Source organism: Durio zibethinus, chromosome 12, assembly GCF_047325235.1.
Source record: "Durio zibethinus cultivar Kanyao isolate XHJ-2024 chromosome 12, ASM4732523v1, whole genome shotgun sequence".
NCBI classification, from domain to species: Eukaryota; Viridiplantae; Streptophyta; class Magnoliopsida; order Malvales; family Malvaceae; genus Durio; species Durio zibethinus.
Genome location: NC_143173.1, coordinates 1,018,282 through 1,041,575, shown reverse-complemented (window position 1 = coordinate 1,041,575; position 23,294 = coordinate 1,018,282). Strand labels below are relative to the sequence as shown.

The window sequence follows — 23,294 nt, the reverse complement described above, 5'->3', positions numbered from 1 at the left end:
CACCCGGGTTTGATGCATTGGCATGGCAATATATAACAAAACTTTGTCAATGAAGATGAAGTGCACTTTACAATCTAAATGCTTCAAGATGCTACAAAGAAATCATATATTGTGTTTATGAGTCTAAGCCACGTATTCCTATTTTTTTAATTTTTAATTTAACTGAAAAAGATATGCGAATAAATTCCTTTAAATCCACAAATTTCAAGCGTTCAGCTCTAATATCATGTTGATTAATCGGAAAATCAGTTGGCACCATATTTCTACTTTTTCAAGACTCTGACAACCACCTTTTTTTCTTTTTTTCATAAGATAGTTAGCTGGATTAAAGATTTGATATATGAATCAATCATGGAAGTGAACTCCAGATAGTAATTATTGGAGTAATCGATGCTAATTAATCATAAAATATCTTGTCGTTTATAGTGGTTAGTTTGTCTCGTATGATTTGAAGTTATTCTATTGATGATATAATTTGTATACCATTAGTGATCAGATCGGGAATGAACTCGATGGTAGGCATATGAAAGAAGAAGAAAAGAAACTAGGAGAGGATAAAGTTTGGCTTGCGTTTGCCCTTCAACGCTCAAATAAGTATGAGAGTGAAATCAAAGGCTTATGGTTACCTAGGAGAGTGAATATCTTGTACGAGAGAAAGGGAGATAGTGAACGATGTGGTCCATTCAGGTTGGCCGGCCTGATGTGATACGCTCATTGCAGTGCATGGATGAATTGCGTTCACGATCAATTGTCTGAGATGAGACAATCAGCAGTGATCATGCCTGAGCTTGTCAGCACATGTTATAGATGGTGCTGCGCCAATTTGTTTGACTACCTCACAGTAAAAGGTATTCGTTCTCGACAAGTAACAAATAACAAAAAGCAAATAGAGATTGCATGTTTCAAATATGATGTGATTGCCGGTTTTCATGCATTTTAGTACATCATGTTTTTGAATTCTCTTTGTATCAATCATCCTAGCATTGTTGTATAAGATATCTTAAAGTATGCCTAACATTACATAAGCTCCCTTTTTAACAAGTTAAAATTAAGTTATTTTATGCTTCATGCTAAATAACATAATCAAACGATGCATGTTTAAATTTTCTTCCTAGGAAGGAGGGTCGACTAAGTATGAAAAAAAGTTTTTTCTTTAGTTTCCTTCACGACTCCATCTATGATTGAATAACAAAGTTGGTAAGAAAGGGACAATCACAAGAACTTTTCTGCGTGTAATTGAATTGAATTGATTAATTAATACATTATCATTTTCAAGTTTAATTTCATTCAAAATTTGAGGCTTGAAATTTAATTGAATTCAAAGAAAATGATTGAAATTATTGAGAGAAACCAAAAATTCATTCTCTCTCTTTCTAAGATTCTGAAAAAGTAACAAGTCTAAAAGTCTAAAAGTCAAAGCAATGTTTAGAGATGCAAACGAGGATGATCTGACTCTTTTGTCATTTAGGGGAGAGAAGCAATGTTTTGGAGCTTCATTATCTTTGATCTTGATGAGCCCATGGAGGAGAAAATATGAGGCCAATATCCCAATGCCAATGAGCAACCAGTGAGGTTCTTGCCTTTATCACAGGCTCGAACCTCGATCCCAAAGATTAGCCTTTTGAGTTGAGGTCCAAGAACATCATGGCACTCAGCCCTGCATGATGGTGTGAATTCTCTCGACGAGGACATCAGGGATTGGATCCCAACTCTCACTTTCAGAAGAGCATTAATACAAATAACTCAAAAATATTAGGAAATCAGATCACAGCAGCGTAGGTTTTCGGCACTGCTCAAGTTACTTCATTGTAGTTAACATTGTTGTTTTCATTCTATGAATTCTCAAGCATACCTACAATCAAAGCTTACAAATTGAAAACAAGGAAAATGAAACATGGGTAACACAAATTCAAAGTAAAAAAGTTCACAATTCCTATTCTATAAAAGAACAACAAATTGGTAGATATGGCGTTTTCATGTATGGGCATATTGTGTTGAGAGTAACCTTGAATGGTTATGCTCGCTTTCATACGTGATAATCAGCATTGAAGGGTCTTCCATGCATCTCTCGACGTGCTTCCTTGCTGGGCAGCCTCTCACACTGCTACACTTATAGTATCCCCTGCATCATAAAAGCCAGAATGTTAATGGAATGGTTTCAGCAACAGGTTCAGAATAGCATAATCAATCTAAGACTAAACTTGCAATAACACTAGATTGTGTAATCAGCGAAGGATAGAATGAGAATCATGTCTTTCTACAAGTGATCATGCTTAATTTGTTATGATATAACCATTAATTCTTGCCTAAGGATCTTGGCGACAGAAGCAATAGAACACATTTACAATTTGCCAAAAATTTCAATAGCCAATATTAACAGAGATGCATATAACTGGGAACGAATTAAATAAATCAAAATGAATGATTATCTAATACTGAAACTAGAATCTCGAGCATCATGCAGCCATCCTTAAGAATTGTCATACAATCCTTTCATCTATTTTCAAATTACGGCCTCTTTGTACAAAAGAAAAACTAGTAAGCTGATATGACATCAAATGGTAGAAAAAATTAAGGGGGTGAGGAGTTACCTAGGGTGTGGAGAACCCTTAATCGGCTTTTGTCCATATTTTCTCCATGAATATTCATCAGGAGGAATATCTACAACTTTGTTACTAATAGCAGGCACTTTAATAGACCTCTTAATCCTCAGTTTCCTATTAAAAAACAAACAGAAATGATGAGTAATTTGGAGTTAACAATAACACAACCTTAAAAACATGAACTAGAGATTGAATCTAACCTCCTCTTTGAACAGCGGTATTTATCAGTAGTACCACATTTCATGCTGCCATCTTCTCCCCTACCTGAACAAGTCCTTCTTGATTGTTGTGAGATTTGATCAAAATGGTGTGGCATGCCAATTAAATGAAAGGAATTCGTATCCATACTCAAAGATGAGACAAATGATCTGGTTGGTGAGCAACAGGATCCATCAAATTTAAGGTTTATACCATTATTATTCTTGGAAAACACCATATCAGCATGATGTTTCATTTGTTGTTGCTGAAATTGAAGCCTTTGCATCTGTTGCTGATGATGATGAACAAAGTGGAAGTCTTGTGATGGCTTTACTGATGAATTCATTTCAAATGAAGGGTTCTGATCAAAGAACAACTTTTGTGTCAGCTGCAAGTGATTTTTAGCTCTAGCATCAGCTTCAAAGGGTAGTTTTTCAAACAGATTAGAAGGGTGTACTTGAAGGGGTTTTGGTGATAATATTGTTCTGCAATGGGGACCTTCCAGGAAAATTTTTTGAGGTAAACTTGACCTAAACTTCTTCAACTTTCTTACTCTTGCATGACTCAAGTCATTGCTGAGAAGAGACACAACTTTTTTGAACTTAAACACAGCTTCCATAGTTTCCATCATTAAGCTGCTACATTGAACTTGATCCCTTGGTAAAGACAAGAGACTAAAAACTTTATGACAGCTCTCAATAGCTGCCTTGTTAGCTTGTTCAACCTCCTCCATGCTCACTCAAACCTCAAAAAAAAAACCAAACCCAAATTCCAAAAGCAACTTTAAAACCAGATGAACAAACATTTCAATGGCAAAAAAATTTATCACTAACCCATTAAACCCCCAAAACCAGACCTTCATTTAAGGCCATTACTACTCAAAATTCTTAAACAAAAACTATAACTAGGATTGGCCAAATTCTAAATGATAAAACACCAACACTTGAACCAAGAACACGGCTTTAAAATTGGGTAATACTCAAAATTTAGAACTTTTGAAACAAAAGTAAACAAAGCCCCTCTTTTTTCTTTAACTAAAAATAAAAAAGAAAAAATAACAAAATGTGTTTTGTTCATTGCAGAGGCAAAACAGAAAGAAAGTAAAAGAACTCAAGTCTCTAACAAAGATTTTGATGTGGGTCCCCAACAAATACTTTTTTTTCTAATTTTCCTTTGATTAAAAAAATCCAAAACAAATAATATTTTGATCTCAACGGTTTTAGGCATCCCAGCTGATGCAATTGTGAAATGGACCAGGGGCGGTAAAGATTTTGCCACTGTATAGAAGAATGTTGACTAGGCAGGCTTTTGTTGTCTGCTATTGCCCAATGTGGGATCCACTATGAAGACCTAGTTGACTGACAGAGATTCTCTCGCCTCTTTTGGACTTACTTTTTTTATGTTCTTTTTCATTCAATTTTATTTTAGTTCGGTACTAATTAAGAATATAATCGAGTTAAATTGATTCAATAAAAAATTTGAATTTAAATTTAATTTTAAATTTAAGTATAAAATTTTATTAAAATTTAATTTAAATTTAAATTTAAATTCGATTCAAAATAAAAATTAAATTATTTAAATTAATTTATTAATCTTATTTATTAAATAAAAAATAAATTTAATTTTTTTATTTGATTTTAAGTTTGATTATTTGTATTTAAATTCAAATTTAAACTTAAATTCATATATATATATATATAAAGATAAAATAATAATTTTTTAATCAAAATTATAAAAAATATATAATATAAAAACTTAATTTTAAACTCGTAAGTTATTCAATTCGGATATTAAAAAATTTAAATTCAACTTACTTAATAAATGAAGCTCCTCAAACTTAATTTAATAATAATTAAATCAATTTTAAATTTTATTCAAATTAAATTTAAATAATTTATAAATATTGATATATAATTTATACTCTGAATACTAATATTACTAAATTAAAAAAAATAAGATTTCGTTTTTCTCTCTCTAGTGGAAATAAATTCAAACCCAAGTTTTAACTCTCATTTTTTCTATTTGCCTCACTATAATTTTTTATTTTATTAAATTTTATTACTACTATAATTTATTTTCCTTTTCTTATTCATAAATTTCCTAAAATTTACGAACTTCTTTTTGAATTTTTTGATGTTGACAAGTGAATGAAAGTGTGCAAAATCAGGATTATTATAATAATGAACTTGAGGCTAGTTAAGATTATGATGAATTTTGTGTGTTTTATGGGCAGGGATCAAGCACATTCATCTTTTGTTTGTTTATTATTTGTTTCATTTGATACTTTACTTATATTTCATCTTCTTTTGTTTTTTATATTGCTTAGCTTTAACATTGTCTAAGGTTCTTTTAATAATATGTATATAAAAAAAAAGAAAACCATAAAAATTTATCATGTAATTTATATTTTTTAGGAATTTCAATATTTAAAAATAGTAAATTTTTATTATTGAAATCATAAATCTAATTGAAAGTGCATTTACCATTCTTAAATAAATAATAGAAAATTCCACTACTTTTTAAGTAGTTGAAAGAATATTTCCCATCAAATTACTAAAAAAAAACCTAATTTTTATTTTCTTTTATTTTCTTTCTCCTAACAAATATGGTTTTAAATTCTTTTTGAGCTAAGCAAACATAATTGCTAGAATTGAATCCCATTTTATAGTTGAAGGGAATTATTTTTATCATAAAATCTTGAATATTATAGCATATATATATGTTTAAAAATATATAATTTTACTAGTTCCATTTATAATATCTTAAAACTTCACTTACACAAAATTAAATAATTTCTTTAAAAAAATTCAAGAATTCCATTACCTCCCATCATTTGAGAGAAACATCCTTTTAACTACAATTGACTTGTTTAGAATCACTTTCATATTATATTGTCTTTTTTTTTTTGTAATAATAAATTAATACTAAGTGGCCAAACTCCCCATTTAAAATTTCAAATGAAACTTCTGAATTGAAATCTATCCAAAGAATATTTAAATGGAGATGTAGGAAACTTCTTGTTATTTTTATTAAGATGCCTAGCTATCTAATTGAGGGGAATTAGATTATACTAACAAGAACAGAAAATTTCAGTTTGGTTAAAATATTAAAAAATTCTTGAATTTTATCATTTTATTTAGATAAATTTTTATATTTTATTGTATCAAAATAAACCCTTAACATTAGTTTGCATTCAAATAAATCCTTAAACTTTAATTTTATTCAAATAAATCCATAAATTTTAATTTGTACTTAAACAAACCCTTAACATAAATCAATTTTTTATTTGAAATAATAGCTTACTTGGATACAAACCAAAGAATAAAATTTTATTTAGATATAATAAAAATATAAAAATTTATTTAAATAAAATGATAAAATTCAAAAACTCTTTTGATATTTTAGTTATTCAATTTTTAAGTATTGAGAAATCACAATCAAATTAATCAGTAACCAGCACACGACTATGTCTTGGATCAATTGATAATTTTCTTGATTATTAATGGTCAAAAGAGAATGTGCAAGCAACATCAATTTTTCTTTGATTAATAGAAGATTTTAATACCATAAGATTAATAATAACTAAAAAGAAATCAAATAGGGTCCTCATGATATATTTTATAAAGATCTTGATGTGTATAATGGAATTCAATTAATCATGCTCTCTTTATTAAATTAAAACATTTTTGGGAAAAAAAAATACTCCTATACATGCATGCATTAGCAGGACAAAATATGTTGTCTTAAAAATAATTCTAATTCTAATTAAAGAATAATTAAATTAAAATATGTAGTTCGTCCTTTTGAATTATAGTAATATAACTTGGTTTAGGAACTTAAAATGTTGTGAAAAAAAAAAGGTGGAAAGAGCTCAGTTTTGCAATTTCTAATAGTTGGATTAGAGGATGTGATGAATCTTTTTGCCTAAATTTGACGATTCATGTATTTGTGTTATATAAAATATCGATAATTTATATATTTATACGAAAATTATGTATTATAATTCGTATCAATACGAAAACATAAAATATATGTTTTTTAATTTTATTAAACCCATATATGATATTTACTAAAATTTAAATCATATCACTTTCCTTTTTTTTTTTTTTGTATTATTTTTGTGTTGCATTTTAGATTATCTTATCTACAATTCCACCCATAGTTATCAGAACCAAATCATATGCTGATTCCTTTAAAGCTGTAGTCTCAGATTAAATGGTTCAATAGTTGGGTTATTCGGATTAATATTAAGTTAATAAAAATATTTTAAAATGTTATAAATAAAATTATAAATTATATAAATATTTTGTTCAACTGTATGAAATTCCTGTATAAATATTTTGATTAAAACAAACTCATGGATTAGGCTTCAATAAACTCCCAGACGAGAATACTCCATACCAGCAACTTGACTTAATGTGACATTTATTGATAATTATACAATAGATTTTCAGATTCTTCTGATATTATGAAGAAATTCATTGAATCATAATAAGATTGCCAAAAAAAGGCACCTTTTGCAATTCAGTTGGTGCTGAAAATGAGACTGAAGAATCCAAGAAAATAGTAGTGCTACAAGTTTGTAACATGGTAAATTCATACTCATTCATATCGCCTGTCTGATATTTTATGCAATGCTAAAAGAAAATAACACATAATATAAACAATATAAAATCACCCTCTTTACTCTTTCTGTAATGCTTGAGTTCCATGGTTCCCATCTTGATCACTGTCATGTCAATGGTTTTACCAGCTTCCAGGATGTTTTTCCTCATTCAAATTCATGCTCACTGCCAAGGCTGAGGTTGCTTACATGTAATGGTTCTCTTTGGCTTCTTACACTAGAATCTGTTGAATGGACACTGCCTTGATCATTTGTTGAACTCGAACCATCTGCAGTTTCTTGCAATTGGAGAGCAAACTCAAGATTCCACAACACATCACCCATACTAGGGCGCTCAATTCCATGATCAGATAAGCATTTCTCTGCTGTATTTGCAAATTTCTTCAGACATTCTGAATTTATTTTTCCTTTCAAATGAGGATCAATGATGTCTTCTAGAACTCCTTTCTTATGACAAAGGCGGGCCCAATCTGCAAGACTAACTTGTTCTTTTGGAAGGCTAGGATTGAGAGCTGGTCTAGAGCATAATGCCTCAAAGAGGACAACACCAAAAGAGTAGACATCGGATTTTTCAGTTAGTTGCTGCCTTCGGAAATATTCAGGGTCCAAGTAACCAAAGCTGCCTTTTACCACCGTACTCACATGGCCTTGATTCATGTCAGGGCCAGTTTTTGACAGCCCGAAATCTGAAACTTTGGCAACCCAATTTTCATCCAAGAGAATGTTTGTTGTCTTCACATCCCTGTGAATGATTGTGTACCTAGCTCCTGTGTGGAGGTAGTGAAGTCCCCTGGCTGCTCCAATGCAGATTTCCAACCTTTGTTTCCATGACATATGAGATTTCTTGTTGTTGTAAAGGTGCTCCCGAAGAGTTCCACGAGCCATGTAGTCATAGACCAAGCACATTTCACCACCATCCTCACAGAAACCGATCAAAGAAACCAAATGCTTGTGTCTCAGCTTTGAAAGCATCTCAATTTCAGTTTGGAACTCATTAATTCCTTGTTCTGATGATGGATTGGATCGCTTAATAGCTACTTTGGTGCCTCCATCAATAACTCCTTTGTACACCTTTCCAAAGCCTCCGACGCCAATGACATTAGATTCATCAAAGTTCTTTGTGGCTTGTCTAATTTCTGATATAGAGAAATGGCGACAAAGACCTTGAGCCAGTGCTGAAAGATGGCCACTATTGCTCTTGCCATCTGATTTGCTTCCGGTTGTATGGGAGTTCCCATAAATTGGTAGCCAGCTAGAGGTGTGTGATTCAACCCCCTGGACTTGCTTCTTCTTCTTTGTGTAAACAACTAATAGTGCAACCACCACAGAAGCAGCAGCAGCTCCTCCTGTAGCTCCTCCCACTATACCACTATTGGACTCGAACGACTTTTCAGGTTCACTCTCAGCTTGAAGAAGCATGGCTGATGGTTGCGGATTGCTGCCTGCCAAATTCTTGCTCCCATCATTTAACTTGAATATCTCTACTCCATTGAGTTGAGAATCATAGTATTCCGGCTTTGACGCGGTTGATGGAGTCATATCTATCTGAATCATTTCATCACCTGGCCCATCAGAGACAACAATTGCATAATCTTTGTATGTTGGAACTCCCTTTCCATCTGTCCATGCAATTACGTCAGCTGGAACGGGATCAGCTTGTGCAGATTGATTGTTGAGGTAAACGTTGAAAACTCTCTGGTTCACTTTGTTTAGTTGGAACTCACAAAAGTGTAATCTTACAATGTATGTGAAATTGGCATCAACCTGAAACAACCATGTCAGGTTGAACTTCAGGTTCAACTGAGAATCTCTGCCCATTGCCCTTGCTGTCCTGTAAACATCTTCTGGAGCTGAAGATTTTGACAAATCTTTGTAATCAATCCGAAGATTTTTACTTGCCTCAAGATTGACACCCATTGCAGCACCATACAGGTATGGATCATCATTATACCAACTCCTTAAAAGGCCACCAGAATCCTTGCTTGGAGGAATAGACTGCCCACCAACATTCAGTCTGAACATCATCTGCAAATTCTCTGTTGAAACGTCCAAACTTGATGAATCATATCCCACCATATTTGTCATGCCAAACAAATTTGGCATGGCAATCAATTCGATCCCGTTTACAAAAGCAAAAGAGTTGGTGTAGTTAGTGGAAGGTGTAAAGGTAATATTTAAAGCCTCAGAATCCAAGGGTGCCAAAGAATACTCTTTAACAAGATAAGCTTGTGTGAGGGCTTGACATGTAATTGCAGCACTAAAATTATTCATCAGGGTGACCCCTCCTGCAACCACTGAGAAATAGGAATTGGTGATATTGAAGTTGGGGTAAGCTGAAGGATAAAAATGAAACCTGACCAGGTACCGCTCCTTCGATTTTATAGGGAACTGGTAGGTTGCTGGGGTTGTGAAGATTCTGGCATTCATGTATGGAACTGTTGAAAGAAGTGAAGGGTCTTGATATCCAGCTTGGAGTTGAACAGAACTATTGGATGGAAGGAGGTACTTGGTATCTGGTTCCCATGTCCTCCCATCTTCATCTTTGCCACCTTTGGAGCCACAGTCCACAGCCAAAGGCTGGCTTGATACAAGAATGACATCGAAAATGAGAGAAATCCAAACAATACAAAGCAAAAAATGGTTTCTGTTTGTCATGGTTAGAGAACGCCAAGAAGCACTAAGAGCATTCAATGGCGTACAGGAAAACAAAGCAAGAAAGAAGAATAAATTTAAGTTCTCCTGTACGCCTAAACACACCACTTTTTTTTATCTTTTGCAGTTGATGGGATTAATCTCTATTCTCCCATGGAATCTCAAACAATGGCAAGGCTTGCCTGGATTAAAGGAAGCAAACCAGGAAACAGAGGAATTCTGTTGCAACGTTAAGGAAGATTCATGTCATTGTCTCTAGTTCATATGATTTCATTTTCTTAACCATCCGTAAAAGCCGGTATCAACTTTATTGGACAATTATTTTAGCAAATACAATCTAATTACAAGAATGTAGCTGAGCCATCCCTCTACCTACCAGACATAGCAGAACTCCCCTTTCGCCCCCTCTAAAATTGGTATTGCAAACTCTCCAAATATAACATTGTGGGGTTGCAACTGACAGTTACAAATGGATGGTGGAATAACAAGCCGAGTCCCCTAATGGATGCCAACCCTTTCTTTCTCCATTAAAGCCCTCCCAATCATCTCCGGCATAACCTGATTAGGCTGGTGTTGTTTCATCCAAAAAAAAAAAAAAAAACCTATTTACAATATATAGCTAGTTCCGACAGAGCCCCACCCCTAACCCTCAGTTTTTATCATTGCCTGGCCGCGTCAGCTTCTGTTGCTGCCGCGGCCAGCAGAGACAATAAGCTTCTTTTTGTGTTTCATTTATTAGGAACAAGAAACAAGAACATGGTGAAGGACGGAGATCCAAGAACAAAAGCCATTACATCTTCATCTTCATCATCATCATCATCATCAAACTCATCAACATCATTACGTGAATCAGAAACAGAAGACTTGCAACGTATGCCATTGGTGCCATCACCATTGATGAAAAACAAGAGATGTTTATCCAAGCAGTTATCAATGTGTGAGACGTCCCGGGACATTGCTTGGGAGAGAAGGCGCCGCCAGATTCTTCGCCAGGAGAGGGGAAAGAATGGAATTATTGTAACTAATGGCTTGACTGATGAAGACCTGCATGAACTTAAAGGGTGCATAGAACTTGGATTCGGATTCAAAGAAGAAGAAGGTCAACAACTCTGCAACACATTGCCTGCTTTAGACCTTTATTTTGCTGTAAACCGTCAGCTTTCTCCTAGTCCAGTTTCAACCCCTCAAAGCGGAGGTTCATCCTTCACATCATCACTTGGTGGCTGGTCATCCTCTTTTGGAAGTCCTCGGAGTGAGCCAGATTGGAAAATTTGCAGCCCAGGTAAAGTTTCAATGCCAAAAACACATAAACCAATAAAGAGAAAAAAATATATACATTGTCACAGGCTATGAAAATAGCACAATATAAGGGTAAAAATCTCATTTAACAACAAAATCAGGTTAATGCTGATATTTCCATTTTCCAGGGGATAATCCTCAGCAAGTGAAGACTAAGCTAAGGCATTGGGCGCAGGCTGTGGCATGTTCTGTGATGCAGTCATCTTGAAGTGTGGGATGTCTTGTACAGAGGCAGGAAAAAAAAATCTAGATCAAAAGAAGAGAGGTTGGCTTCAATGTTTAGGTTCTTTCTATTGATTAAAATGAAAAAAGATAAGGGTACTCTAAAGGAGAATGGTGCAGCATTTTGGGTGCATCTTTCTTTCTTTTTTTTTAAACAAAAGGTCAGTCATCTGAGATATTGATGTTTGGCCTTGGGGAAACGTTTGGTTAGTGAGGTTTCTGTCTTTGATTCTACCAATGATTTTTTCTTTGAAGTTTCTTTGAGCAAACCAAGATTTGTAACCAAATTTTGTGTCTCAATATCTGACGTAAACAACACCACCACTAGGCATTTTTGGCCTGGAAATTTGGACCTGAGGGAATGTACTAATCAATTGCTACCATTTAATGATTTAGATCAAGCGCTTCAGCACAATGATTGGATGAAGTGATACCAGATCTTTTTCTGTTCTTTTTGCAACTTTCCAGTGTGATAGATTGTTTTTGCAGCATTCCAGTCTGACACCATTGAAATTGACTGTTTAATCTTCCAAATTTGCCAATGTTCTGTTGATCTTTCCAAGTGACCTCCGTATCAGATCCTCCAGTACCTTTCAAAATCATTAGTCATTTAGAACCAAAAGAAAATTTGAATAAATAAATAAACGATGTAATAAATAAGAAGGGTTTTATGAAGGTTTGGGAAGAATATTTGTTGCATGGTGTTATAATATATAGATATGAAATTTATAATTAGATAAAAAAAGGATTTGTTATTAATTTTTTATTTAAAGGTGATTGGTCATCTAATGAATTTATCTTTTTAAGGAGTTCTTAAACTTGACTAAAGATTTCTAAAAGAATATGTTCTGGTTTATTAATTAAAATAAAGTTCAAGAGTTCGGCTATATATGAAAAAAGTTATAGCACCCTCATATGCTCATCTAAAGAAAGATATTATTTTATTTTAAATTATCCTAAAGTCTTAATTCTAATGACTTTAAATTTTAATATTGAATATTAAAAATAATTTTTAAGATTTTTTCATCAATATGATAGAATTCTTTAAAATTATGTTCTCACCTCAAGAGTATTCAAGAATTTTATTTGTTTTATTAAAGAGGCTCTATCGTTAGAAAAAAGTTTAATCATTTTTTATTTTTGTTTGATTTTTTTATTGAAAATATATCTAATTTATTCACCATTTGGGCCAAAAATATAAATATCTTCTTACCTAAAAATTTTTTAGATAATCATCTATTTGTGATTATTAAGAATTTTATCTTCATAATTTATTTTTTATTTTACAAGTTTTATTTTTAAATTTTTTACCATTTGGGCCAATTTAGAAATTTTCTTTTTGAATTCTAAATTTTCTACCATTTGGGTCTATAAATATATATATATATTTTTTATCTTTGGAAAGAAAATAATATAACAATTATTTTTTTTTTGAAGTTTCATTTAAATTCTTTCACTATTTAGAACAAATTTAAAGAAAATTTTCACCTAAGGATTTCTTAGGAAATTTACCATTTAAAATTTTTAAGATTTTTATCCTTGGATAATTGTTGATTATTTTTCAACCAAAAAATATTTTATTTGGAAAAGAATATAATTATTTTTATTAAAATTTCATCTAAATTATTGCACCATTTGGACAAATTTAGAGAAATTTCTCACCTAAAGATTTCTTAAGAAATTTACTATTTGAAATTCCTAAGAATCTCATCATTGGGTATTTAGTATTTAATTCCAAAATTTTTATTAAAATTTTTTTGTTTTTTACTTTTTTAAAAAATTAAAAATAAATATTAATTATTATTATTGAAACTTTATTTAAATTATTCCTCAATTTGGGACAAATTTAGAAAAAAATTTCTCACCTAGAAATTTTAAAAAATATTTTATTTTGTTTTATATATTTTTTAATTTTTTTTCTAAAATTTAATCATGAAAAATGCTTTAAAAATAATCAAACAAATAAAATAAATAAAATAAAATAAAAATACCAAAATAGGAAGCGACTCGGTTCAACAGTTGACGAGCTTAGCTCAGCTGTAGGAACAAAAGTTGGAACGGCTCGGGATGATGGCTTGGCTCAGCTTGACTTGAGACAAAGGTTGGACTTAAGTCAAACACAGGTTAACGCTAGGGTTGGGTTGCCCAAATGGAAACGTGCAGATCCTAAAAGTTATTTAAGGCAAAAATAACATCATTTTGTTAAGGTATAAATAAGCCAAAAATCTTTTTTTTCTTCAAATTTTCTCTGCTTCCTTTCTCTCTTCTTCCCTTGTTCTCTCTCTCTCTCTAGAACTCTAATAATATCGATTGAATCTTCATCAAATTCTAAGAATTTACATTAGAATCTGGGTTGAATCACCGGACGTTTGTTAGAAGTTCATCGATTTCTGGAAAGCTAATGTTGGAAATTGGAAACTTGGCTTGGAAACCTCTACTGTAAACAAAAAAAGGAGGAATACCTCTACAAAATTTTTTTTGCTGAAAAATAAAAGAACCACTTAAAAAAAAACTCTGTTAAAAAGCCAAGAAAACCAAACAAAAAAAATAACACGAACCCAAAAAAACACAACCTTGGTAGTAGGAATCTTAACGCCATAAACATAAAATTTTTTTTTTCTGACCAAAATTTTGGGCCTTGATCTAAGCCGTTCGAGGCATTTTCTCATGAAACAGAGATTGGATTTGAGTTCAGAGGGTTGAAAATAATTTTTTAAGTATTTTTTAAAAATTTTTTTGGCATATTTAACAGTGGCCGACAGCAGTATTGGCGACCGACAATGATGGCTGGCAGCAATAGAAACCATAAAAAACTGGGGAAGGTGAGAGAAGAAGAATTTTAGGAAAGGAAAGAAAGAAAGAAGAGAGAAGAAAAAAGGAAGGAAAAATGAAAGAGTTGGGTGTTTTGGGGGCTATTTATAGTGAAATCAAAACGATGTCATTTTGATTGAAATGTGGCCAAGCCACCAAGCCAAGCCAGGAACTTAACTGAGCTATATTTCCAAGCCAAACCGATCAAGTCGTTGACTATGGGTCTAAGTCAGTTGACCAAGCCGTTTAAGCAGCCTTTGAATTTTGATTGTGTTGACAAGGGGCATTTGATGCATTTTTGTCATAACTTTTTATTTCTTTTATATTTTTTGCTCAATTTTTTTATATATTTATATTATTTAATTTATGATTTTTTGTTATTTTTATTTTATTTTTGTATAAACTTTTCATATAAAATAAAATTAATGGTGGAAAATATAAAATAGTTTTAATTTAATTAATTTAAAATAATTGCTAAACATAAACTTATTAAAATTTTAAAGAACAAGAATAAAGAAAAATATACAATAAATAATAATAAATAATTAATATAAATAATAAAAATGAGTAAAAACATAAGACAAGAAAATTTTTATCTGACGATGAGATTCAAAGGTATTTTGAGTAGTGATACTTATGAAATCTCTAGGTGAAAAGATTTTTTTTTTAAATACTACCAACGGATTGGAATATTTATAAAAAGTTTTCAATATAATAAAAATTTTCTTTTTATAAAAATAGTAAAGTAAGTTTACTAATTTGCTAAAAATAAGGTGATAAAAAAATGAGAAAAAAAATTTTATTCGATGACGAGATTTTAAAAGTATTTTGAGTAAAGATGCTTGAAGAAATCCTTAGGTTAAAAGATTTTTTAAATATTATCAATGTATCGAAATATTTATAGAAAATCTTCAATATAATAAAAATTTTTTTTTTCAAAAACTTAAATAATACTTCAATAAATAAGATTAATAAAATTTCTAAAGAAGAGAATAAAATGTGTGCATCAACAGATTAGTATTTTTTGCATACATAGATTTTATGAAAAATAAATTCGAATCATTAATGATAAGATTTTAAGGTATTCCGAGAAGTGATGCCCAAGAAATCTCGATGTGAGAAAAAGTTCTTCTAATGTTACAAATGTACTGAAACATTTTAAGAATTATTTCAATAAAAATATTCTAATTTATTTTTGAATAAAAATGGAACAATAAATAATAAAAGGTATGAAAAAAAAAACCAAAATTTCAATAAACAAAGGAAATTAAGAAAATTATTTTTAAACATTGAAAATAAGGCTGATTTTATCAAAATCAATGGATAATATGTAATTAATTGGTATAATTTTAAACGGACGTTGTGGGGACTTAGATTGGTTCGCAAACCCTAAAATTATTCTTTTAATAAATTTTAATCAATTTTAAGATTTTATTAAAAGGATGTGTTTTAATAAATGGCCAATCGCACTTAAGTAAAAAATATTAGTGGCGACTCCATTTTTTTCCTTTTTGTTTCTAAATTCATCGAACGGACGTAAAATCGTTACGACATTTAACACAAAAAATTAAAACCCCCAATAGATTGTGGTGTCTACACATGATTGGTTCAGTTGATTATTCTAAGAGAAAGTTGAACGACAATTGAACTTCTTTTTCTCGATTTTGTTCTACCTTCGGCTCCATTTGGATAAATGGTTTAGTGATATTTAAAACAATAATAAAAATTATTGTAGATGAGATTGAAAAAAAATTATTGTAATTGTGATTAAAAAAATCAATAAAAAATTTATGTTGAATAAATCTTATTAAAATTTATATTTAAATTCAATTAATGGTGTGGTTAATTCAATCATACCGCACAAAAAATATGATAAAATCCAAATCTTGCCTTGGTATCTTTGTCTTTATAGGTTTTGGACCCTTTTTAAACCTATTTTTTGGGCTTGCCTAAGAAGAATATATTTAGGCATTTCCGATTAATGAAAATTATAAATTTAAAAAATGGAACCATTTCTTTGTATTATTAATCAGAATGGCTAGGACTCCTTTTGTTTTTTGTTTTTTTTTTCTTTTTTTCATTATTTTTCAATGTATTTATCATTGCCATTCACATATCTAAGATTTAATCGAAAGTCATATTAATAATCCATGATTAAAGTTATATTAAAAATAAAAAAAAAATTGTGTAAACTATGAGAAAATTTACAAAATTAAAGTTTTACCTTTCATAAATCACATACATAAAGTACTATAATTTCATATTTATATAAGATCACGAATTATGTTTGAATTAATATTCTTTTCCTACAATTTGCTTAATTTTAATAAAACATATCTAACAAAGTTTGATTTAATGAAAAAAAAAACTAGAGAAAAAAATAATATGCAAAAAGAGTTTTACTTCTCTGAACACTACAAGAAAATAAAAAATTAGTGTCAATTTTGTAATGATGTTTTACTTAAAAACATCATTAATTTTTGTATTTTTACAAAACTTAAAGATATTTTTTATTAAAATGCCACTAAATATTCGAATAGCGACATTTGTAATTATAAATGCCATTAAAAACAAAATTTAGTGATGCTTATCAACTAAAACACTTAAAATAATCTCCTCTAAACAAGTGAATTGATTTTTGAATACGTTTTTATGTGATTTTAAATTTTTTAAACTTTTCATTTTTTTTTCTCTTTTATAAGTCTCGTGGGACTTACTCCATAGACTTAGGTGATTAGACTTGTCTTTTTTGTTTTTGTTTCTACACATTGTGGAATTTTAAACATACATATGAATGCATTTTGTGGAAAATTCAAGCTGGAAAATTGGAAGTCTTGGAAGAAACTTCCTAGGGTTTGATGGAAAATGTTTTTCTTTTAACTTTATATATTTGGTGTTGCATCCAGTTATAAATATAATATATATTTATTAATTAATAACATTTAAAAAATAAAATAAAATAATTTGTAAAATACAAAAATAGTAATGTAAATCTTTTGTTTTCACAAATAAAAAAATATTTTTTATTTTTATATTTTAATCTCTCTTTATTTTTCTTTTTTAAAAATATATTTTTATTTTCAGTTATCAAACATATTTTCACTCATTTTTTATTTTAAAAAATAAAAATAACTCTATTTTTTAAAACCAAATATTACCTTAACTTCTTTAAATTTTAAGTAATTTTATTTTTTTCTAAACCTTTAAATTTTTTTTTCTCTTCTTACACCTAACGAGTCTTAATTAGTTGGCCGTAGCTGGCCTAGAACTTACTCCAATAACTTGGTTGACCTGACTTATCCTTTTTTGTTCTTCTTTCTACACTTTGTCGAATTTTAAATTCACATATAAATGCTTTTTGTGGAAAATTCAAGTAAAAAAATTGGTGGTCTTGGAAGAAACTTCCTACCACTTGACGTGGTGGAAAATGTTTTTCTTTTAACTTTTTATAATCGGTGTTGCAATCTAATTATAAATATAACATATATTTATTAATTAATGATATTAAAAAATATCATATATAATAATTTATAAAATACTAAAAATATATATTCCTTATTTTCACAATTAAAAATATTTTTTTTATTTTCATATTTCATTTCATATTTATTTTTATTTTTAATTATCAAACACATTTTCACTCATATTTTTATTTTCAAAAAATATAAATGAAAATAATTTTATTTTCTAAAACTAAATACTACCTTAATTTCTTTAAATTTTATGTAATTTTAATTTTTTTCAACTTTTCAATTTTTTCTCTCTTTATTTGGCCGTGTGACTTACTCTATAGACTTGGTTGATTGGTTTTTCTATTTTTTTTTCTACACTTTGTTCCATTTTAAACATGGATATAAATGCCATTTGTGGAAAATTCAAGCTGAAAAATTGGAGTTCTTGAAAGAAACTTCCTAGCACTTGATGTGTTGAACCTTTGAATTATTGGTTGGTTGTTGGGAAAAGTACTTTACAAAGCTTTTGCAAATATAAATGCTTTTGCACTTTACTTCTTTTTCCCGGCAAACAACCAAAGTCGTCAAATATCCCAATTAAAATGCTTTTGCACTTTACAAGGCTAAGATTCAATGAATACTCATCTTCTTAAAGTCCAATTCAATATTCAAAGTATAGAAGAAAATTAAAAACTATCTGAAAATTTTTAAAAGGATCCAAAAAAACACTGATGAAAAATAGATTCATGCATGCGTATATGTGTGCATATATATATATATATATGCTAAAATTATAAAAAAATCTTTAAAAAATTTAATAATTATGTAATCTTCTACATTTTATTATAATCAATGAAATATTAAAATTTTTTATTTTGGATTAATTAACCTTTTCTATTTTGGATTAATTAAACTTTTAAACTTTCATTTTCACTTCAATTGAATTCTCAATTAAATAAAAATAAGTATTTACAATCAATCAATTTTCATCTAATAAATCAATTTTCATCTAATAAAGATTTAATTAGTGAAAATAAATGTTTAAAGATTTAATTAATTATAATAAAACATAAAGACTTGGATGATTATTAATTTTTATTCAAAATTTTTTTAACCTTTCTGCCATACACACACAAGTATATAAATACTATTGTTAACATGATATATACATGCAATATATTTCTTTGGAAAAATTTCCAACTGGAGTGTCAATTTATTTTTATACAGGAGGAGTATTTACTTAACTATTTCAATGAGTTAAAATGTTTTTCAATATATGTAATTTTAGATTACATAATGAAAAGAATTTTTTTTCATAAATTCGATCCTTTTAATTTAGCTTTTGAATCAAAAAAATTCAAATTAAAATCTTAAAATTTCATTTTTGAGACATCTCATTGACAATATAATTAAAACATTTATCATGTAACTACATAATTTGAGTAATTCAATTCACTTATGCATTTTGATCTTTAAATATTTATTATTAATAAAATTTATAATATACACTACAAATAAAGATAAGATAAAAAGGGTTTTTACTTTTTTAAATATCATCAAGGATAGGTTAAAATTTTTTTCGGGCTTTTTTTTCACGATCTTAAAAAATATATTTTTCACATTGGTTCAATATCTTTAAAGTTTAATTTTCAAAATATATTTCATAAAAATTGAATTTAAATTGACAAAAAAAAATCCTTTTTGATATAATATATAAATCCGTAAATTTATCATTAAAAGAATAATTTATCGCTAGACATGATTTTAAGAGTTATTATCAATCTTTGCGTGATTGGTTATTTAGGTGAGTCTATCATTTTAAGGATATTCTAAACAAAAGTCTCTAAAATAATAGATTTTTGTCTACTCATCAAAATAGAATTTGAGAGTTTAGTTACGTATAGGAAAGATTATGTATCACTCCCACACGCTTATCCAAAGGACGATATCATTTAATTTTAAATTATCCTAAGAGCTTATGGTTCTAATGATCTTTTATTAAATTTTAATGTTTAAATATTAAAAATAATTCTTAAGATTTCTTTATAAATATGGTAGAATTCTTAAAAATATTTTGGTATTCTCACATCAAAAGTATTTCAACATATTTTTCTCTTAAAATTTTTTTTTCATTTTTAATTATCAAACAAACTTTTACTCATATTTTTTATTTTTTTAAAAAATAAAAATAAAAATAACTTTATTTTTCGAAACCAACACTACCTTAACTTTTCTAATTTTATTTTTCAAAATTTTTCTTTTTTTTTTTTCTCTTTTCTAAGACTTGAGGAGCCTTATGTAGTTAGCCGTGAAATTTATTCTATAGACTTAAATGATTTGACATGTCTTTTTTTGTTCTTCTTTCTACACTTTTTGGAGGTTTAAATTTACATATAAATGCTTTTTGAAGAAATTCAAGCTGAAAAATTGGAGCTCTTGGAAGAAACTTCCTAGAGATTGACGTGATGGTAAATGTTTTTCTTTAACTTTATATATTCGGTGTTGCATCTAATTAAAAATATAACATATATTTATTAATTAATGATATTAAAAAATATCGAATATAATAATTTATAAAATACAAAAAAAAATCCCTTATTTTCAAAATTAAAAATATTTTTTATTTTCATATTTCAACTCATTTTCATTTTTATTTTTAATTATTAAATACATTTTCACTCATATTTTTTTTCAAAAAATATAAATAAAAATAATTATGTTTTTTAAAACCAAATACTACCTTAATTTCTTTAAATTTTATGTAATTTTAATTTTTCTAAACTTTTCAATTTTTTCTCTCTTTAGTTGGCTGTGGGACTTACTCCATCGACTTGGTTGATTGGTTTTTCTGTTTTTTTCTACACTTTGTTCAATTCTAAACATACATATAAATGCTATTTGTGGAAAATTCCAAGTTGAAAATTGGGGTTCTTGGAAGAAACTTCCTAGCACTTGATGTGTTGAACCTTTGAATTATTGTTTTGTTGTTGGGAAAAGCACCAAAGATTCCACTTTCCTTCTTTTTCCCGGCAAACAACCACTGTTGTCAAATATCCCAATTAAAATGCTTTTGCACTTTACAAGTTCAAGATTCAATGAATACTCATCTTCTTAAAGTCCAATTCAATATTCAAAGTATAGAAGAAAATTAAAGACTATCTAAAAATTTATAAAAAAATCCAAAAAAACACTGATGAAAAACAGACTCATGCATGCGTATATGTGTGCATATATGTTTATATATATGTAGCTAAAATTATAAAAAAAATCTTAAATAAAAATTTCATAATTATTTAATCTTCAAAATTTTATTATAATCAATGAAGTGTTAAATTTTTTATTTAGAATTAATTAATCTTTTCTATTTCAGATTAATTGAACTCTTAAACATTTATTTTCACTTCAATTGATCTCTCAATTAAATGGAAATAAGTATTTACAGTCAATCAATTTTTTGTCTAATAAAGATTTAATTAGTGAAAATAAATGTTTAGAGATTTAATTAATTACAATAAAACATAGAGACTTGGATGATTATTAAATTTTTATTCAAAGATTTGTTAACCCGTATACATACACTTATATAAATACTATTGTTAACATGATATATACATGCAATATATTTCTTTGTAAAAATTTCCAACTGTAGTATCAATTTCTTTTATTAGAGGAGGAGGTATTTACCTAACTATTTCAACAAGCTGAATCGTTTTTGGATATATGTGATTTTAGATTACATAATAAAAAATAATTTTTTCCATAAATTCCATCCTTTTAATTTAGCATTTGAATAAAAATTTTCAAATTAAAATATTAAAATTTCATTGTTGAGATGACTTATTGACAATATAATTAAAACATTTATCATGTAAAGACATTATATGAGTAATTCAATTCACTTACCCATCTTGATCTTTAAATGTTTATTATCAATAAAAATTATAATATATACTACAAATAAAGATAAGATAAAAAAGAGTTTTTTTTTTTTTTTATAATATCATCAGGGATATTTTAAAATTTTATTTTGGCTTTGTTATAATGTATATATTCGTAAATTTATCATTATTTTTTAATTTATTTATCATTATCATTACATATGTCTAAGATTTAAATGAAAGTCATACTAATGATCTGTGACTAAATTTATATTAAAAATTAACAAAAAAAATAATTGTGTAAACTAAGAGAAAATTTACAAAATTAAAGTTTTACCTTTCATAGATCATACATAAAGTACTATAATTTCATATTTATATAAGACCATGAATTATGTTTGAATTGATATTCTTTTTCAACAATTTGCTTAATTTTAATCAAACATATATAACAAAATTTGATTTAACAAAAAAAAATAGAGCAAAAAATAATATGCAAAATGAGTCTTAACTTCTCTAAATTTTATGTAATTTTAAATTTTTTAATTTTTTTCTCTTTTCTAAGATTTAAAGAGTCTTAATTACGTGGCCGTGGGACTTAGTACATTTGATTGACTAAATTTGTCCTTTTTTGTTCTTTTTTCTACACTTTGTGGAATTTTAAACATACATATGAATGCCTTTTGTAGAAAATTCAAGTTGGAAAATTGGAGGTCTTGGAGAAAATTTCCTAGGGTTTGATGTGGTGGAAAATGTTTTTCTTTTAACTTTATGTTTTTGGTGTTGCACCAAATTATAAATATAGTATGTATTTATTAATTAATGATATTAAAAAATATCAAATATAATAACTTGTAAAACACAAAAAAAAAATATACATCTCTTGTTTTTACAATTAAAAATATATTTTTTTATTTTCATATTTCAATCTATATTCATTTTTGTTTTTTAAAAATTTATTTTTAATTTCAATTACCAAAAAACGTTTTCACTCATATTTTTTATTTTTTTAAAAAATAAAAATAACTCTATTTTTTAAAACCAAATGCTTCCTTAACTTCTTTAAATTTTATGTAATTTTATTTTTTCTAAACTTTTTAAAATTTTTTTTCTCTTCTTAGACCTAAGGAGTCTTAATTAGTTGGCCGTAGGACTTACTCCAAAGACTTGGTTGACTTGTCTTATCCTTTTTTGTTCTTTTTTCTACACTTTGTCGAATTTTAAACATATATATTGAATGCTCATGTAAAAAATTCAAGCTGAAAAATTGGAGGCCTTAGATAGAATTCAAGTTTTTTTAACCAAATTATATGCAACCAGAGAAGCAAATGCTATATTTTTAATTCCTAATAATTGCTATTTGAATCCAAAATTTAATTCAGATATTTTGTTTTAAAAAATGATATTCAACAAGTTAAAGATTTAAATTTGAAACTCACAAACACACATAAACAGACAACCTTAAAACATCAAGATAGCCAAAACTGAAATTGGGTTTGCTCTCGTTCTAAAAACCCACCTTAAAAATAATGCTAAAAGGTCACAAGAGAAAAAA

General features: G+C 28.3%; 3 protein-coding genes across 3 annotated transcripts; 1 reads left to right on the top strand and 2 right to left on the bottom strand.

Moving 5' to 3' along the window:
• Positions 1-1,244: 1,244 nt before the first annotated feature.
• Positions 1,245-3,540, bottom strand: LOC111297091 (putative WRKY transcription factor 74). Its single transcript, XM_022891702.2, has 3 exons — positions 2,804-3,540; positions 2,592-2,717; positions 1,245-2,122 (listed from the first exon to the last, which is right to left on the bottom strand). Exons 1-3 carry the CDS (start codon positions 3,532-3,534, stop codon positions 1,975-1,977), a joined length of 1,005 nt encoding a protein of 334 aa, XP_022747437.1. The 5' UTR covers positions 3,535-3,540; the 3' UTR covers positions 1,245-1,974.
• A 3,677-nt stretch (positions 3,541-7,217) lies between these two features.
• On the bottom strand, positions 7,218-10,247 carry LOC111296820 (receptor-like protein kinase ANXUR2). The gene has a single exon (XM_022891293.2). The coding sequence runs from the start codon at positions 10,078-10,080 to the stop codon at positions 7,573-7,575; it is 2,508 nt and encodes an 835-aa protein (XP_022747028.1). The 5' UTR covers positions 10,081-10,247; the 3' UTR covers positions 7,218-7,572.
• Positions 10,248-10,270: 23 nt separating this feature from the next.
• LOC111296822 (uncharacterized) lies at positions 10,271-12,130 on the top strand. Its single transcript, XM_022891296.2, has 2 exons — positions 10,271-11,359; positions 11,505-12,130. The coding sequence occupies exons 1-2, from the start codon at positions 10,834-10,836 to the stop codon at positions 11,582-11,584; spliced, it is 606 nt and encodes a 201-aa protein (XP_022747031.1). The 5' UTR covers positions 10,271-10,833; the 3' UTR covers positions 11,585-12,130.
• Positions 12,131-23,294: the final 11,164 nt, after the last annotated feature.

Coding starts and splice junctions, on each gene's coding strand:
- LOC111297091 (XM_022891702.2), bottom strand. CDS start 3,534: ATGGAGGAGGTTGAACAAGCTAACAAGGCAGCTATTGAGAGCTGTCAT. Junction 2,718..2,803: donor TACCGCTGTTCAAAGAGGAG/GTTAGATTCAAT, acceptor GTTTTTTAATAG/GAAACTGAGGATTAAGAGGT. Junction 2,123..2,591: donor AAGGGTTCTCCACACCCTAG/GTAACTCCTCAC, acceptor TTTATGATGCAG/GGGATACTATAAGTGTAGCA.
- LOC111296820 (XM_022891293.2), bottom strand. CDS start 10,080: ATGACAAACAGAAACCATTTTTTGCTTTGTATTGTTTGGATTTCTCTC.
- LOC111296822 (XM_022891296.2), top strand. CDS start 10,834: ATGGTGAAGGACGGAGATCCAAGAACAAAAGCCATTACATCTTCATCT. Junction 11,360..11,504: donor TTGGAAAATTTGCAGCCCAG/GTAAAGTTTCAA, acceptor TCCATTTTCCAG/GGGATAATCCTCAGCAAGTG.